This window comes from Aethalodelphis obliquidens, unplaced genomic scaffold (assembly GCF_003676395.1).
Source record: "Aethalodelphis obliquidens isolate GAN/ISIS:26980383/991018 unplaced genomic scaffold, ASM367639v1 scaffold11, whole genome shotgun sequence".
Taxonomy (NCBI): Eukaryota; Metazoa; Chordata; class Mammalia; order Artiodactyla; family Delphinidae; genus Aethalodelphis; species Aethalodelphis obliquidens.
The window spans coordinates 34,049,575-34,066,298 of record NW_020837955.1 but is presented as its reverse complement, the minus strand read 5'-3'; the positions used below and the strand labels follow the sequence as shown (position 1 = coordinate 34,066,298).

Sequence of the window (16,724 nt, the reverse complement as noted above, 5' to 3'; positions counted from 1 at the left end):
GGGCAGCCTCAGAACTTGGACTTTTCTCTGGATGTCAGTGTTTCCCAACTCTGGACATACACACAGTACAGTCCTGAGAGATGTGAAAACTGCCAATGTCTGCTACAAACAGTGGCCAATCCAGTGGGAGGTAATGAACACCCCTAGTGCCAAACTGTAGTCTCTAAGTACCATTGCCCAGTAAAAGGAACCAGGGCTTCTTGGAGAAATGACAAACTCTAGGTGGAGGGCAGGAAACAAACAAGATGAGCCCGGAACACTGCATCACACCAGACAGCAAGGAGGCTGCCAATGACCACTGGGGTCCTCTCAAGGGCCCAAAAGCCAACCTGAAGGGCTCCACAGACCAACAATGAAACCATGGAGCACCAATGCATCAAAATGCCCCATGTTTATCATTGGAGGATGCTAGTGAACCAATTTGGTACTTTGAAAACATAAACATGGGGAAAGAATCAAGCAATTCCTATATGAACTTTACCATTGGGTAACCAAACAGTAATTGAAAGGAAGTGTTTCCCAGTTAGCAAATGAAGAAGGAATGACAGAATGTCGCCATGTCACAACCCCTAATTAATCAATAGATTTGGGTATTGAATATCTATGGCTGCTGCCATCTCAAAAAGACAGACACCAAATATTATACGTCCCCTAGCAGGGACTTCCCTGATGGCGCAGTGGTTAGGAATCAGCAGGGACTTCCCTGGCGGCACAGTGGTTAGGAATCTATCTTCCAATGCAGGGGACACGGGTTGGATCCCTGGTCTGGGAACTAGGATCCTACATGCGGCGGGGCAACTAAGCCCGCGTGCCGCAACTGGAGAGAAGCCAGCGCACCGCAACGAGGAGCCCACACGCCACAATGAAGGATCCTGTGTGCCGCAGCTAAGACCTGACACAGCCAAAAATAAAATAAATATTTTTTTAAAAAGTCCCCTAGCAGAAGAGCCTGAAACCACTTATGAAGTCAGTCCCCTACCACCACCAGATTGAAACTAAATCTGACCAAGTTTCTAGATTCAATGAGCAATTTACAAGAAATACAGAGGAACTTATTAAACGACACATGGGGGTGAGAACACAACACTCAGACTGTGGGACACTCTTGGAGAGGGTTATAAACTGTTAAGACATGCATTTACAGAAAGCATGAGAATATCAGAAATTTGAACGCTGATGATATTTGATTATTAACACTGATTATGTGATGAGAGTAATAAATTATTTTTTTTAGCTGTGATAATGGTATTGTGGTTTTTTGGTTGGAGAGCCGTCATCATTTAGATATACATGCTGACATGTTCACAGATACAATGACATAAGTGAGGTCAGCTGCAAAATGTGCCGGAGGGGAGGATGTGGGTGAAACAAGGTTGGCCTTGAACCCATAACTGTTGGAGCAGGGTGCATGGGGGGTTCATTACGCTATTCTGTAGACTTTTACTTCTTATAGTTCGAAATTTTCCATAATAAAACGTTATGAAAATACCAGGCCCCATCCCCAGAGATTGAAATTAATGAGTCTGGGCTTCAGCTCAGGCATTGGTATCCTTTTTAAGGCTCCCCAGGTGTTTCTACTGCTCAGCTGAGGTTGAGATCTATGGTAATCACTTGTATGCGTCATGCGAGAGCCTGCGTGGAGACCAGGAGAGAGGTTGTAGAGGGAAGGGAACTGGGCTAGGAGGAGTCAGGAGCCAGGTACATGGTCCTTGATCCGGTTGGGTGAGGAATGACGAGAGGGAGGGGTCAAGAACAATGCAAAGATTTCGGGGGTGGGTGATGGAGGTGTGCTGGTCACTGGAATAGGGAACATGTCAGGGCTGGTAGCCGTGGGGAGCTGGGGGAGGGTGCTGAGTTTGTTAAGGATGCGTTGACTTCAAGGGGCCCATGTGACTTCCGGTGGAGAAGTTCAGGGGACAGTTTGGCCAGTCTAGAGATCCACCTTGATCCACCTTGAGACCCTGAAGCAGACACAGAAGGTTGGGCCCCATAGGGCTGTCCCCCACACCAAGCTGGAGGTCAGGATGGCTGCAGCCAATGATGGCATTAGGGCCTCTAGGAAACAACAGCACCTTGGCCCCCAGCCTTGGAAAGGGGGGCCCCAAATGACCCCATTCCTTTCACGACTGACCGTGATTCATCTTTCACCTCCCCGCTCCTTCTCTACCTTCCTTGGACAGACACCCAAAGGGCAGTAGGCCAGGCTGAGGTGTCCTGTCCTCCCAAGCAAGTGTTGAGGAACTCCTGCGTGTTCCTACGTCCTGTCCTAAAAGCCCACACAGATCAATCAGCACTTGTTTTTTGGGGTTTTTTTAAATTGAAGTATAGGCGATTTACGTTTCAGGCATATAGCAAAATGATTCAGTTATATATATGCACACATATATATTCTTTTTCAGATTCTTTTCCATTATAGGTTATTACAAGATATTAAATATAGTTCCCTGTGCTATACAGTAGGTCCTTGTTGTTTATCTGTTTTATATAGAGTACTGTGTATCTGTTAATCCCAAATTCCCAATTTATCCCTTCCCCTCCCTTTCCCCTTCGGTAACCTTAAGTTTGTTTTCTATGTCTGCAAGTCTATTTTTGTTTTCTAAATAAGTTCATTTGTATTATTTTTTTACATTCCACATATAAGTGATATCATATGATATTTATCTTTCTCTGACCTACTTCACTTAGTATGATCATCTCTAGGTCCATCCATGTTGCTGCAAATGGCATGATTTCATTCTTTTTTATGAGTGAGTAATATAGCATTTCTTAAACAAATGAACGACCAGTACATCTGAAGGAAGTCCCCGTGGTGTCAGTCACAGCTGTGTATGCCAGCAGCCAGCGCAGCACAGCCCGCAGCTGTCAGATTGCCTTGAAATGGCCAACACACGTTCCTCCCACAAACGTTTACTGAATGCCTGTATGGGCTGGGCACAATGCCAGGCAGAGGTGAACTGGAAGCCCAGGGCCCTGGCCTCAGGGAGCTTGCATTCTAGTGGGGAAGCAGACAGTAAACAAGCACACAAAGAAACACAAGCTTTGGAATTTTAGAAAACGGGTTCTCAGCTGGAAGAAGGGGCCTGGGAATCCAACACCTTGGGGTGTTGGGAAAACCACCCAACTTCCTAGGTACTACTTCACAATAACCCAGGCTCCCAGAATCAGAGAACTGACAGAACCTCGTGTTAAAGCAGCGGCAACCGAGGCCCAGAGTGGGAGGCGGCCCCGCACGGTCATGCAGCAGGTGGTGACCTGGAGACGAGTCTGCACCGGCAGTCTCTTAAGCAACAAGTTTGTTCTGTATCCACGTAAGCCACGTGGTCTATCTTTTCCTTTGGACAAAAACGATCGCTGATCACAAAGGACCAAAGGGCTCTTCCCCCCAGCGAAGGGACTTACCACTGAGTCCAGGAACTGAATGTAAGACTCCAGCTCAGGTCTGGTTTCGCAGAACTGCCGGAAAAGCAGCCTCCCAATTGGCTGCTTGTCACATAAACTGCAGTAATCTCTCTCTAGAGGTAAGAAAAGAAGAATATGGTGAGACCCCAGAAAGGGCCAGACAGAGCCACCAACCCACACCTGGGTTCTTGCCTCAGACAGATGGAGCAAGGTGATCGGCAAACTCCCAGGACCCTTTATCCACCTCCAGGCTCTGCAGACTCAGAAGAGTCAAGGTCAGTGTAGAAAGAGGAGCCAGTTATGACCTTGCCTCTACTCCCCAGCCCACTCCCTTTCCAGTGTCCTGATTTCTGTACGGAGATGCTAGCAGCTCTGGGGACTAAGGCTCTGCCCCTGACTGCCTGATCCGCATGTCACATTCTGTGGTTACAGGGACTGGATAAGGGTGGTGGGCATGTAACCCAAGCCAGTAAAATCAGCATGAACCACAGACGTCGCCTGGGCACGCTAAGCCAAGGTGCTCCCTCTCCCTCTGGTACTGGGGTGCATGGGTGTGAGGCCAGGGTCTGCTGCAGTGTTCTTGACACCGCACAACAAGCTGCTGGGAGGATAAGGTTGACATACAGAGGAAGTCAGAGCTGGGAAAATGATGAGTAGGTGCTCTGGTGAAGTTATGAACCTCTGGATCACACTATGCCTGCAGCCCAAACCACATCTGAAAGGCTTATTTATGAGCATTATTTAGGGCAATTTGAAAAAACTTTAAAATGACTTGTAATTCAAATATTCTAATGAATACAGTAAACAAAATTTCGTATTTGCCCAATTGGAGCAAAGCCCAGTCTTAGAATGCTTCAAACTATGAAAACCCTGTATTTTCCAGCTGAGGAGCTAGAGGCACAGAGACAGGATGTGACCAGACCTCAGCCACTCAGTAGCCAAGAGAGTTCTGAAGAGGAAATAACAGTGCAAGACTCAAAGCACAGAGGCCTAGAGACCAGGGTTCTAGCTAAGGACTTGCTGTGTGACTTCAAGCAACACACTTGCCCTCTCTGGGCCTTACTCTTCCTCTCGATAATGAAGATGCATGTTGGAGGTAAGATGGGAGGGTCCCTTCTGCTTCTTCCTGCAATGACTCTGCAAGAGGCTTTCTCTGGGCAGAAAGATGCTCAAAGGTCTGCCTGAGACTTGTTGCCTCAGACCCTCCAGAGCACTGAAAATTCGCCCTTTGATTTTGTGGCTGCACCAGGAAAACTCAGGTGACTTCGTGGGGAAACCAGGAAGAGGGTGAGGCAGACCTCAGTTAGAAGAGCTACCTGGGAGGATGGAATGACTGTATCCTTGCCAACTGTAGAGGAGGAGCCAGGAACCGCCCCCTGGAGATATGGAAAACAACAAGGAGACAGGAACAGAACCATCACGCCCACTCATTGTCATACCCAAAGAGTTTATCCACAGAGGTACAGCCATTACTTGTAGGGAAGGTGGTGGCTGTGAGCAAGGGCTCTGGAGCTAAACTCAGATTCAGATCCCAGCCTCACTACTCACTGCCTGTGTGCCCCAGGGCAACTGACCTGACACATTATCCCTCAGTTTCCTCATCTGTAAACTGGGAACAGTCATCGTACTATCTCTTAGGAGCAGTGAGAGCCTGGCACAAAGGAATTGCTTAATAAACACCATCTGTTATCATCGTGGAGGTGGGGATTTTGGTCTGTTCCATCTCCCTTCCTTTGGGGAACCTCCTCTCTGTGAGTCTGCAAAATACCATCATAGGGTCCTAAGGGAGCAACTCCTCCCAAGCCCCAGGGATGGGCACGTGACTCAGTCCTGGCCAATCAGAGCCCTCTGTTTCATGGCCACAATGATCGGTTCAGGGCAGGTGACCCAGGGGGCCTTGGAGTCCTTCCAGGGTTTTTGGTAGAACTTCCAGAAAAGACACTTGTTCCTCTCTGGGATGACAAGGCCTTAGGACTGGTCAGCCAAAAGTTGCCACAACTGTCTTTCCCACCAGCAAGAGCCCATGGAGAATGAAGCCAGTGCAAGGGAAGGACAGCTGAGTGAGGAAGAGAAGCCTGGAGCTGTGAATATCACAGGAGTCCCCGAAAGGCAGCCTACTGAGGCCCACCCAGTGCCTGCACCTTTAGCCATCTGTCTTTGCTTAAGCCAGTCGGTGTTGGGTTTTTGTCTCTTGCAACTGAAAGAACAACTGACTGGGGCTGGAGAGTTTTATAGCCCATTTCTCCTTTCATGGGTAAACTGCTTGAGGGCAAGAATGGTTTTTGTAGGGATCCACCAGTGGTAAGCACACCTTGTATCAGAAGGCGCTCACGAATTTCTCATTCTCTCTTGCGAGGATACTTCGGTCAAGTGGATGAGGCACCTTGCAAGTCTCCCCTTGGCCCGCTCCTCAACTGGTTTGGGGGCTGAAACTAGCCTTGAACTATTGCCTTAACTCAGCTTACCTTTCCACGCACAGATTGTTCGGGAATAGCCACTCCAACAAACATTTAACTCACCTCATTGTGTGCCAGGATTGGTGGGGGTCGGGAGTGGGGGGAATGGGACATGGTCCCAGCCCTCAGCGATCTTGGATTCTGTTGGAAAGGGGGTGTGTGGGGAGGTGAGCAGACAAGATCCCAAGTGACAGTAATAAAATGTCAAGTTATCATCAGCCACAGGAGGGAGTCTGGGTTGGAGGGAGCCAGGAGGGTGACAGGTCTGGAGTCCGCACCTGTTAGCACGATGCCCTACAGACACAGCCTGCGTTCTCACCACCTCCCACTCAGCCTGATCCCCCAAGGAGAGGAAAACAAACTTCCCTGTCCTTCCCCAGTCAGCTGAGCTTCCCCAGCACAAACACAGAACAAAGGAAATTACCTGTGTGAAACTCCCGTTTTATTCAATTATGGCAGAGAGCGCCACATTGCTTATGTGATTTGAGCAAGGGGCCCTCCCCCATTTCCAAAAGCAATTATGAGATTTCATGTACCATATTGTGATTCCTCAAGGGTTCATCTGACAGGATTTTTTCTCTCCATATGGCGTGTGCTGTCAGTATGGAAACAAAGCCGTTATAAACTCACAGCACAGTAAACACCATGTGATTCCAACACAAGCTGTCAGCACCTCAGTTCCGTGCCTCTCCCAGCTGTACAGAGGATCCCAGGCAAGAAAGCCATGCGTTGGAAGCCCAGGAAGGAAGAAGAGGATCAGTAATCATCTGTTTGGATGTTTTCTCAGCTTTAAATAAAGATAAATGGGCTTATCCTCTGAGGAAGCACCACCACCACTAAAATCAAAGTGCAAAGTCTGCAATTCCTTTAGAAATGGAGAACGAGGCCACAGAAGAAAGAATGTGAATTTGGGATTTGATCAAGGTGACAGGAAAAGGCGCAGATTCAAAGTTCTTAATGCGTCAAGGGCATGTCCGAGGGGCAGGTCCCTTCGGGAAAGTCAGAGGACACTGAAATTGAAAGCACAAGTTGCTCTGTAATATATCTTCAGAGCAGATCCTTTCTAGTCGGTTTCTAAGGAAGCCAGCCATGCTGTAGAAATACAGCTTGGAAGTGTCCTGCCCACAGCTCGTCTCCCAAGGGTGTCCTGTTTGGGTTAGTGGGGAGGAGTACCCAACACAGAGGGGCAGGGCTCTCCCTGTCTCTGAATCTGTCTCTCAGGCTGGGAGGCCCCTGGGATGCTGTGTACACAGGCACACATGCACGGTCTACACACAAACATACACACCAGCTCTTCTGAATGTGAAAATCCTGCTTCTGGCCACGTCCTTCATTGATCTTTCCTTCCAAGCCAGAAAGAGTCTGTCGTTATGTAAGATATGAGGGGCATCAGGCTCCCTGCCCCCAAAGTATTCACCAATCATCAAATCATTCTAGCCTTATTCTTTTGGATCCTTCATTCATTCAACAAACTCTGTTCCAAGGTCTCTTGCTTTTTGATACTAGAAGGTTCCTTCAATTTTCAGACTCTCTTATTGAATTGAACACCTGGCGGCGGGGGGGGGGGGGGGGGGGTTGTGGATGAGTAGGTGGGAGGAGACACACCTCATACCCATCGGCAGGTTAATGATCCAGAAACAGGCTTGGAGTTAACAGCTGGCGGTCAGCTGAGACCAAGAATAGGGGTGTGGTCTTTGTGATGTGACATTTGACCTTGGCTGCAGTAACATTGGTCTGGTGGACACAAAACTGAAGCATGTCCAGAGGAAGGTGATGGAAAAGGGGGTCCAGAAAGCCCATTATAAGCTCTGAACTTATAGTGCCCTGGATCAAGGGGCAGGCTGCCCCAGGGAGGGCTAGGGCCCACCAGCACCCAGGAGGATGGGGGGCAGATGTGCTGGAGAAGCAGCTGGGCTCAGACAGGAAAGGGCTGGACTCCAAGGCCAAGGAGACTGGAATGGATTCACTGTCCCACTGGGGCATCAATGATTTTAGAGCACAAATGATTCAAGTGCAGTGCATGGGAAGGTGGACAAAAATGGGGTGGGAGTCATGAGCCTGAGACATTTACGGAGGAGGTCACTGGTTTGGGAGCCATCCCCACCTGTGGTTCAAGCCCTGGCCTTTGGGCAGGGAGGGCGCAGCCCCTGTGGTTGTGATCCTGCTTTGGTGAGAAGCCGAACTGAATTGGCTTTAAGGAAACCACATGTCGTTTGCTTCTTCGAGGGCTTGACGCCTCCCAAGCACGCCCACGGCTGGCCCAGGAAGACAGGACTGCCACTCCTTCCCGCAGCACACCGAACTCCTGCCACGCCTCAGACAGAACGAACGTTCCCTTAGCAAGTTCACAGACACTGGCTGAGCCCCTTCTGGGCACTTCATTCCAGGCCCTGTCGCAGGGGGGTGGGAGGGGCACCCCTTAAAGGAGACAGGCTCCGCAGGCTTTGTCTTTGTCCCAGCAGTTTGCTTACCAGCCCAGGCAGGAGGGAGGCACATTCACAGACAGGGCTGGGCAGGGCAGCCACAAACAAAGCTGCACACGCAGGGCTGCCAGAAATGCCCCAGCTGCAGGGGCACACACACTGCTCTCCTGGTTTGGATGGGTTTCAGGGGAGGTGCCCAGGGGAGGTGCCCAGGGGAGGTGCCCAGGGGAGGGCTTGCTGGTGCATGGGAATGGGAGTGATGGGCTCGCCAAAGGCAATGCAAATTGTCAGCAGGGGAGAGGCTGAGTGCTGGGGAAGGAGGAGAAGGTCAAAGCCAGAGAAATAGGGCCAGAGGCTGGAGAGAGGGGCAGGGAGAAGCCACAGGGCAGGGACAAGCCTGGGACAAGTGTGTTAGGGCAAGAATTCAGGGCTAGATCTGCAACCACTGCAGGAAGGCTTCAAGAACGGCTTCAAGTATATGCAGGTTCCTCAAAAAATTAATACGATCCAGCAATTCCACTGCTGGGTATTTATCCAAAAGAATTAAAATCAGTATTTCAAAGAGGTATTAGTACTCCCATGTTCACTGCGACACTATTCATAACAGCCAAGATGTGGCAACAAAGGTAAATGTCCATCGACCAATGAATGGATTTTTAAAATGTGGTATATACATACAGTGGAGTACTATTCAGTCCTAAAAAGGAAGGAAACCATGTCACGTGACAACATGCGTTAGTCTTGATGACACTATGCTAATTGAAATAAGCCTGTCACAGAAGGGCAAATTCTGCATGACGCCACCTTTATGAGGTATCTAAAAGAGTCAAACTTGGACTTCCCTGGTAGCCTAGTGGTCAGGATTCCGGGTTTTCACTGCAGTGGCATGGGTTTAATCCCTGGTTGGGGAATATCCCGCAAACCGCGTGTTGTGGCCAAAAAAAAAAAAGAAAAAAATGTTTGAATAAAATAGTCAAACTCATAGAAACAGTAAAACAGTGGTTGCCAGGGATTGGGGGTGGGGGAAATTGGGAGCTACTGTCCAATGGATATAGAGTTTCAGTTATGCAAGTTGATTAAGTTCTAGACATCTGCTGTACAACACTGTGTCTGTAGTTAACAACACTGTATTGTGCACTTAAAAATTTATTAAGAGGGTAGATCGCATGTTAAATGTTCTTACCACAGTAATTAAAAAAAAGAGAATGGCTTATAAAACACAATGAAATACTGCCACTTGCAGCAACGTGGATGGACCTAGAGAATATTATACGTAGTGAAGTGAATCAGACAGAAAGACAAATACTGTATGATATCACTCATATGTGGACTCTAAAAAATAATACAAATGAATCTATATACAAAACAGAAACAGATTCACAGACACAGTGTAACAGGGAAGAGCTAAATCGGACTCCATGTTTGATCTGTTTGACTTTAACCTTTGCTTTCCATTGCTTTTGTTATTATAATCATACATAATGGCCTGCCTCAGGGAACCCTGCCCCTCTGCCTGAGATGTTAAACCAAAGTGCCTCTGTTCAGCTCTCAGGAAGACAATCTGACTCCGCCCACCTGCGGATGGCTGCAAGAAAGAAGAAATTAACACATCCCCTCACCCCACCCTACCCCACCCCCGCCCCCAGGCTGGCCATTCCAGGGGATATTTGCAAAACTTATGGCCTTTTTACTTTCCTACCCCATCTCCTCCCCCTCTCTGTGCTATAAAAGAAAGTGGCATGCAAAGCCCGAGAAGATGGTTTATCGGAGACCCTAGTCTGCCATCTTCTTGGCCTGTCGGCTTTCCGAAGAAAGTCGTATTCCTTGTCTCAACACCTTGTCTCTGATTCATTGGCCTGTCATGCGGTGAGCACAGCGAGCTTGGACTCGTTAACAACGTGAAACAAATTTATGGTTACCAAAGGGGAGAGGGAGAGAGGGAGGGACAAATTAGGAGGATGGGGTTAACAGATACAAACTACTACACATAAAATAGATCAGCAACAAGGCTGTACTGTAGAGCACAGGGAATTATATTCAATAGCTTCTAATAACCTATAATGGAATATAATCTGAAAAAATATATGTAACTGAATCACTTTGCTGTATACCTGAAACTAACATAATATTGTAAATCTGTTATACTTCAATTTAAAAAAAAAAGAGAGAGAGAACGGCTTAAAGAAAATGGACAGAAAGTGATAGCTTGCTTGGGGACAGGAGGTGAGGCACAAAGGGACACGAATCAGCACAGTGTTATCTGAGGGGTTGGCAAGTAAATTTACTTGGTAATGAAGGTAACTGCCTGAGAATACACATGCAAAGCATGCCAACATATGCATTTTTGCAACACACATGTCCTGAAGTTTTTAGGCACAGCCAAGCCTACCTTAAAGGTTGGGCATGACACTTAACAAGTTGTCAACCAACAGAGGGCACAACAAGACAAGGAGCCCTGTTCTTACCACCACCTTGTGATGTTTGGGTGTTTGCCAAGAGCTTCCTCTTGTCTCCTATCCTGTTCTTGTAATAAGCCATTGACAGTACCCACACCTCAGGACCATTGTGAAGGACACCTGCTATACACTAAATGTGTCCGCCCCCAGATTCATTAGAAACCTAATGCCCATTGTGATGGTATTAGGAGGTAAGGCCTGAGAGGTGATTAGGTCATGAGGGTGGAGCCCTTGTGTATGGGATTAGTGCCCTTTTAAAAGAGGCCCCAGAGAGCTCCCTTGCCCTTTCTGCTATGTGAGAACACAGAGAGAAGATGGTCATTTATGAAGTGGCACCTGGACTTCCAGCCTCCAGAACTGTGAGAAATAAATTTCTGTTATTCTTTTAAAAATAAATTTATTTTTGGCTGTGTTCGGTCTTCGTTGCTGCACGTGGGCTTTCTCTAGTTGTGGTGAGTGGGGACTACTCTTTGTTGCGGTGCGCGGGCTTCTCATTGCTGCAGAGCACAGGCCCTAGGCGTGTGGGCTTCAGTAGTTGTGGCACACGGGCTCAGTAGTTGTTGCTCGCAGGCTCTAGAATGCAGGCTCAGTAGTTGTGGCGCACAGGCTTAGCTGCTCGGCGGCACGTGGAATCTTCCCAGACCAGGGCTCGAACCCGTGTTCCCTGCATTGGTAGGTGGATTCTTAACCACTGCGCCACCAGGGAAGCCCCAGTTTCTGTTCTTTATAAATCCACCCAGGCTGTGGTATTCTCTTGCAGCAGCCCAAATGGACTAACATGTTATCTAGTCTTGGGCACATCCCTTAACCTGAGGCCCAGGTCCTCATGCATCACACGGGCAATCAGAGGATCAGCAACACACGTGAGTGCCCAGGCCAGTGTCAGCACATAGTGGGTCCTAAACAAATGGTAGCCATTCGGACATCCCCTCTCCTCTATAAGACTCCTCTATAAGACTCTCTGAAGATTCAGAAAAGAAATGGGATGTAGCCGGTGAAAGGGGGACAACTCTGTATCAGCACCAAAGAAGGCAAAGCAAAGGCCACTCCTCCCGGCGAGAGCCATTGACTCTGAGCTCCAGAAGGGCAGAGGCCAGGGCTCTGTGGCCCTTTTCCCCCTCGCTCTGAGCCTCTCTCTCAGAGAGAAGACACATGTATCCCCACAGCACATGGCTGGGGTTAAAATCTCACAACCCACAGTCAATTCCTTCAAGACTCATAACCCCCAGTGGAATTAGAAACAGGAATGATATTGATAGTGAAGATAAATAAATGCTGTCACTGTTTTCATTCTTTTCGAGTGACATGAAATGGGAACATACTTTCTTAATTAAGAGCCTTTGGTATGCGGATGCTTGGAGGGTCACCAGACTTTCCCAACTGAAAGCCAGAACTCAGGCAGCGGGGACAGCATGGCTCCCCTCATGGCTACAAACCCAAGCGAGGGAGGTCGCCACCCCTCCCTCCCTCCCCCTCCCTCCCCATCTGGCGTCAATCCCCAGAGGATAGGAAGCAAGAAGTCCCGGCTCTGGGGGAGGGGGTGTCGACCACCTACCACCGAGATCTGCTTGGGACCGGTTTTTCATTGTTGCCCTTAGGCACTCCTTGAACTTGGGCCAATGAAAATGCACATTCCATTTCAGAAGTAGGAGCAAGAAAGGCAGCTTCCTGAGGAAATGGAAATGCTAACACGGGAGCCCTTGTTTATTGTACACGGAGGGCGGGTGGGAGAGCTAATCCAAAAGTGATTCCTGATTCCATCTCTCTACCAACAGGAGCTTTCTTTTCTTTTCTTTCATTTTATCTTATTTAACACCGTTTCACCAAAATACCAGGTTTTGTTGTTTTTTCTCATTGGGGGCAGGGGTGCTTATAGGTCCTGAGGCAACTGAGGAAAACAGATTGGAGGAGACTGGATTAGACTGAGGCCTGGAGCCCCCCCCCCCCACCTTGCTGTACTCCAGGTCTAAGACAGAGACAGAAAAGGGATTTGAAAACAGCTTTCTCTCAAAAATTCCTGCCAAAGCTGGAAGAAACATCCGGGCGTTTGCTCTGAGGAAAAGGCTCTCTGAAAGGCAAGATAGCATCACGGATAAGGGCAATTCTTCATAGCCCGCCTCTTGGAAGGAGCAGGAGAGGAAAAAGGAAACATTTGGTATTTGGTTCGCAACAGCCGAGTGGGTTCCTATTGCTTCAAGAAAGATGTTTTTATGTGAATAAAAATGACATGTGGCACATTACACGAACACACCCAAACCGAGCCCCATCTTCCTGTGCTTTTTGTTGCCCTCCTGCTGGTCTCGGGTTTTACTGAATGTCTTGTACTTGTCATGTGTCTCTGTAGGATCAAAACTATTAAGCCTGAGTCTTACAAAGGTTAGTGACACCTGGACAAGTCACATGTAAAAACCACTGAGCTGTAGGGTGTTTGGGCCTGGGCTGCCAGGTGGGGGAAGTGGGGACAGGGGTGGGAAAGGGGGAGGAAAGGAGGGTCCGGTCTGTGGATCTGTGAATGGAAGAGGGGTGGGTGGAAGTCTACTTGTCGGGGGGCCCATGCAGCCACCCGAATGAGCCCCACCTCTTTGTGAGGGTTCAGGTCTCTGCCCTGAATCCACTGGGTGCGGTCAAAGCCCAGGAGATACCTGGAGCCTAGGAACGGCCTGGGGGCTGAGCTGGAAAGGATGTCAAGCCTCCGCTGTCACCACGGGCCCCTCTGGGCAGTGATGGGGCCCCAGAGTTAGGCAGTGACCTGTCTCTTATCCTTGCAGCCAAGAAAAGCGAAGAATTTAGATATTCCCTTGCAGTGAGAATGGCATGAAGAATCGGGTGGGTAAATGGAGGGGTGGGGTGACGGAGGTGGACCCAGGGAATGGCCAGGGAGGCACGGACACTGTGGGGCAGTGGCTGGGATGCCCGGCACGGTGGAAGAGCTGGGGACAGAACTGGGACCTGGGTTCCAGGCCTGGCTCTTTTACCGGCCATCTCTACTGGCCGGTAGAGACCACTGGGCTCTCAGCCCTCTCCCGGGCTGAAAGTCCCCACTCTGTGACTATAAGCATTCCCTCCACGCGAGCACAGAAGGAGCATGACAGCCACAAGGCATCAGTAGGAAAGGCACCTGGTTCATCACCAGTGGAGGATTTTGAAAATGCCAGGCAAAAAGGAGACGACTGATGTGTGTGACCTGTGGTAGTTTCTATTTCTTAAGATTTTACATCTTTACAGATGAGGGGAAAACAACTATTCTAAAAGTCTGGCTGTAGGATCACTGAGATTAAGAAGTCCCTGGCAAGCAAAGGAGCTGTGGCCGCCAGACATGTCCCCCTTGGGGTGCAGGGCCTGGGTCACAGGCGGGTGCTCAGAGCCCCGTTTCACCCTGCTGGGCCTGCAGCAGAGCCTTCCGGGAGCTGGAACCCGGCACTGTGGTGCGGCACCTGGGAAAGCCTGGTGGCTGGTGAATGACCCGGGGCCTCCCTTCCTTCGGGCTCTGCTCACAACCATCCGCTTAGAGCCACATCATTTCTACAAGCTTTTTTCCTCCTTGAAAAGAAATTTCCATGTGGATACAGGCAATTTTAGAAATTGAAACACGCAGGCCACACCCAGGCCAACTGTATCAAATTTCTGGAGATGGCGTCAGTAGTGTTTAAAGCTCCCCGGGAGATTCCAAGGTCTAGTTCATCATTTTATCCCCAGCATCTGGAACAGTGCCTGGCCAAGCAAGAGCGCAGGTGTATACGTAAAACAAATGAAGATAAAACAAAACAAATGAACAAATCAGTGTGAAGTGGAGACCATAAGCCTCCAAGCTGGGGAGTAGAAATCCCAGGCCCACACCCCCCCGACACCTCCCCCCGCCACTGAGTGATTAATCTGCCAGAAATGAAGGTCTCCCCGAAAAAACTAGATGATGAAGAGTTGTCCCTAGCAGGGCTTCCATCTAAGGTTAACAAAAGAACCCGTGAGGCTTGCAGGGCTCTGGGTACCCAGGCCGAGGCGAGGCTGGGCCAGGCCGTCTGCTGCAGCTGTGGTGGGCCTCGCCTCCAGAAGCGAGAAGGGCCTGAACACAGGCCCTGCCTGACTCACTGTCTTCAAAGCTCAGCCAGGGCCATGGGGCTGGGGCCAGGGGACTGGACTCTGCCTCCAGCTTCTCCTCTGACCCATGTATGACTTCAGACCCATCATTCTGCTCTCTGGACCTCGGTTTCCCCTTTTACAAAATGAAGCTGATGAACTAGGGGAGCGTAAATGTCCCCGCCTCCCAGTTGGGTGCGTCCACAGGCAGGAGCCTGGTGGGGATGGAGAGACCAGAGGGCATGGCCTTTCTCCAGCATCAGAGCCCCAAGCAGAGTTCACGACTGTTGGGGTCTTTAAGGCCACCGGGCTGCGGCCCCTCCTGCACCTGCACTGTGGCCAGAGCGGGAGCAGAGCAAGCGGGAGCTTAACAGCAGCATCTCCCCAGGGCCGGGGAAGCGCGCTGCTCCGTGGGCTGGGTCCCCGGCTTCCACTGCAGCCCTGCCGGTTTGCTGCGGGACCCCGGCGCCGTGACCCCCGCTCTCTATGCGTCAGTCTTTCTCGAGCGTTTTTCCAGTTTAAGCCTGGATGACAGCGCCTGACGCACCCTTACTGTGGGCTGCCCTAGCCTGCCCAGGAGGAGAGCAGGGAGGCGTGCAGGCTCTGCAGCCTCGGAGGCTGTGCCCACTGTGCCATCCAGGGCCCTGGGGCCTGGCTTCACCTGGAGCTCTGAGCTAATGAAGCAAAAGCCACAGGAGGGCAGGGCCAGGAAGTGGCTGGGCAAGCAGGGGCCAAGGCAAACAGCAACCTCCATGCAGAGGCAGTCCTGCTTCTTCCTGGGCCAGTGGCCAGGGCCTAGCGAGGCTCACGGTTGTGCTGGCCAAAAGCGGCTTAAGAAGTGAATGCCTGGGAAGGTGGAAGCAACTGATGGTCTCCCCAAAGTCCTGATGTCTCAGGTTCCAAAGACCCCCCCAACCCCCATCCTCTGGGTATGATCCCCATTAGTGGCTTAGCCAGCCTTAACTTGTGCCATTCCAGGGACAGTAAGCGCTTCACCTACAAGGTGTCCGGTACTCTTTATCAGCACCATGTTAAAAGTCATTCTTATTTTGAGACCAAACCTTTCTGGAATACCTGTCCCTTAGTCCTTATTCCTGAGATAGGGAGGGCAAATATTTGGTGGCAGTGTTTCTGTGTTCCTGGAGGCCTCTCTCAGATACACGTCCAGTTCCGCCAGCTGCCTCATCACGGCTCCTACAAGACTGGCCACGTGATACACCTGCACTCTGTTTCCTCAAGGAACAGCGTATGGAGGGCTTGGCCCACTGGTACCTGATCCAGGTCTCTGGTAATTAAATATGACAGCATGTCAACTCCCTCCTTCAAGCCACCTTTGCTTAGCTTAGCCCCAGACCCAAGAGGGGCTAGAGTCGGGAAGAGACGAACATATTCCCAGGCACACAGTTCACCCGGTACCTACGCTGCAGATGAGAAACAGGGGAGATGCTTCAGCAGAAACCAACAGAGAGAGGTGGAGCCTCAATCCAGACTCACTTAGCAGAGTTACAGCCCAGGGTGGGTCGGGATTTTAGACATGAATTTTCATAGAGTTCAGCTAAGCTAGTTTTCAGAAAGACATGACTTTTGGATCAGACGGTGACCTTCCGACTTCGCCACCTGACGTGTCATAATAATAACTGAACGATAGCAGTTAACATGAATGGGGCACCTGCTGTATACCAGGCACCGTGCGACACACTTCACATGCTTTTCTCTTGCATCTACGAAACAGACGCTATTAACAGCCTATTTTTCAGATGTCAAAAAATGAGGCACTGAGGAGGAATTAGCATAAGGTCCCAGAGCTAGCAAGAGGTGGAGATGAGATCTGAACTTATCTCTTCCTGAAAAGAGAACAGCTCTTCTGCATTTCTTAGCTTCTAGGGAATCCGCAGCGGCAGCAGGTGAGGAACTGG

General features: G+C 49.9%; 1 protein-coding gene across 7 annotated transcripts in view; it reads right to left on the bottom strand.

The window, feature by feature from the left end:
- The window catches only part of GRK5 (G protein-coupled receptor kinase 5), a 225,543-nt gene that overhangs the window by 63,453 nt on the left and 145,366 nt on the right, over positions 1-16,724 (bottom strand). For 2 of the 7 annotated variants that reach the window (XM_027112742.1, XM_027112741.1), the window contains exons 3-4: positions 4,716-4,775; positions 3,400-3,512 (exon numbers count right to left, since the gene is read on the bottom strand). The exons of 1 other annotated variant lie outside the window; for it this stretch is intronic. In XM_027112742.1, coding sequence (XP_026968543.1) covers positions 3,400-3,512; positions 4,716-4,775 — 173 coding nt within the window. Of the gene's footprint in view, positions 1-3,399; positions 3,513-4,715; positions 4,776-6,391; positions 6,451-16,724 lie in introns of all 7 variants that reach the window. 4 more of the 7 variants (XM_027112744.1, XM_027112745.1, XM_027112746.1 and 1 more) reach the window with 3 other exon arrangements.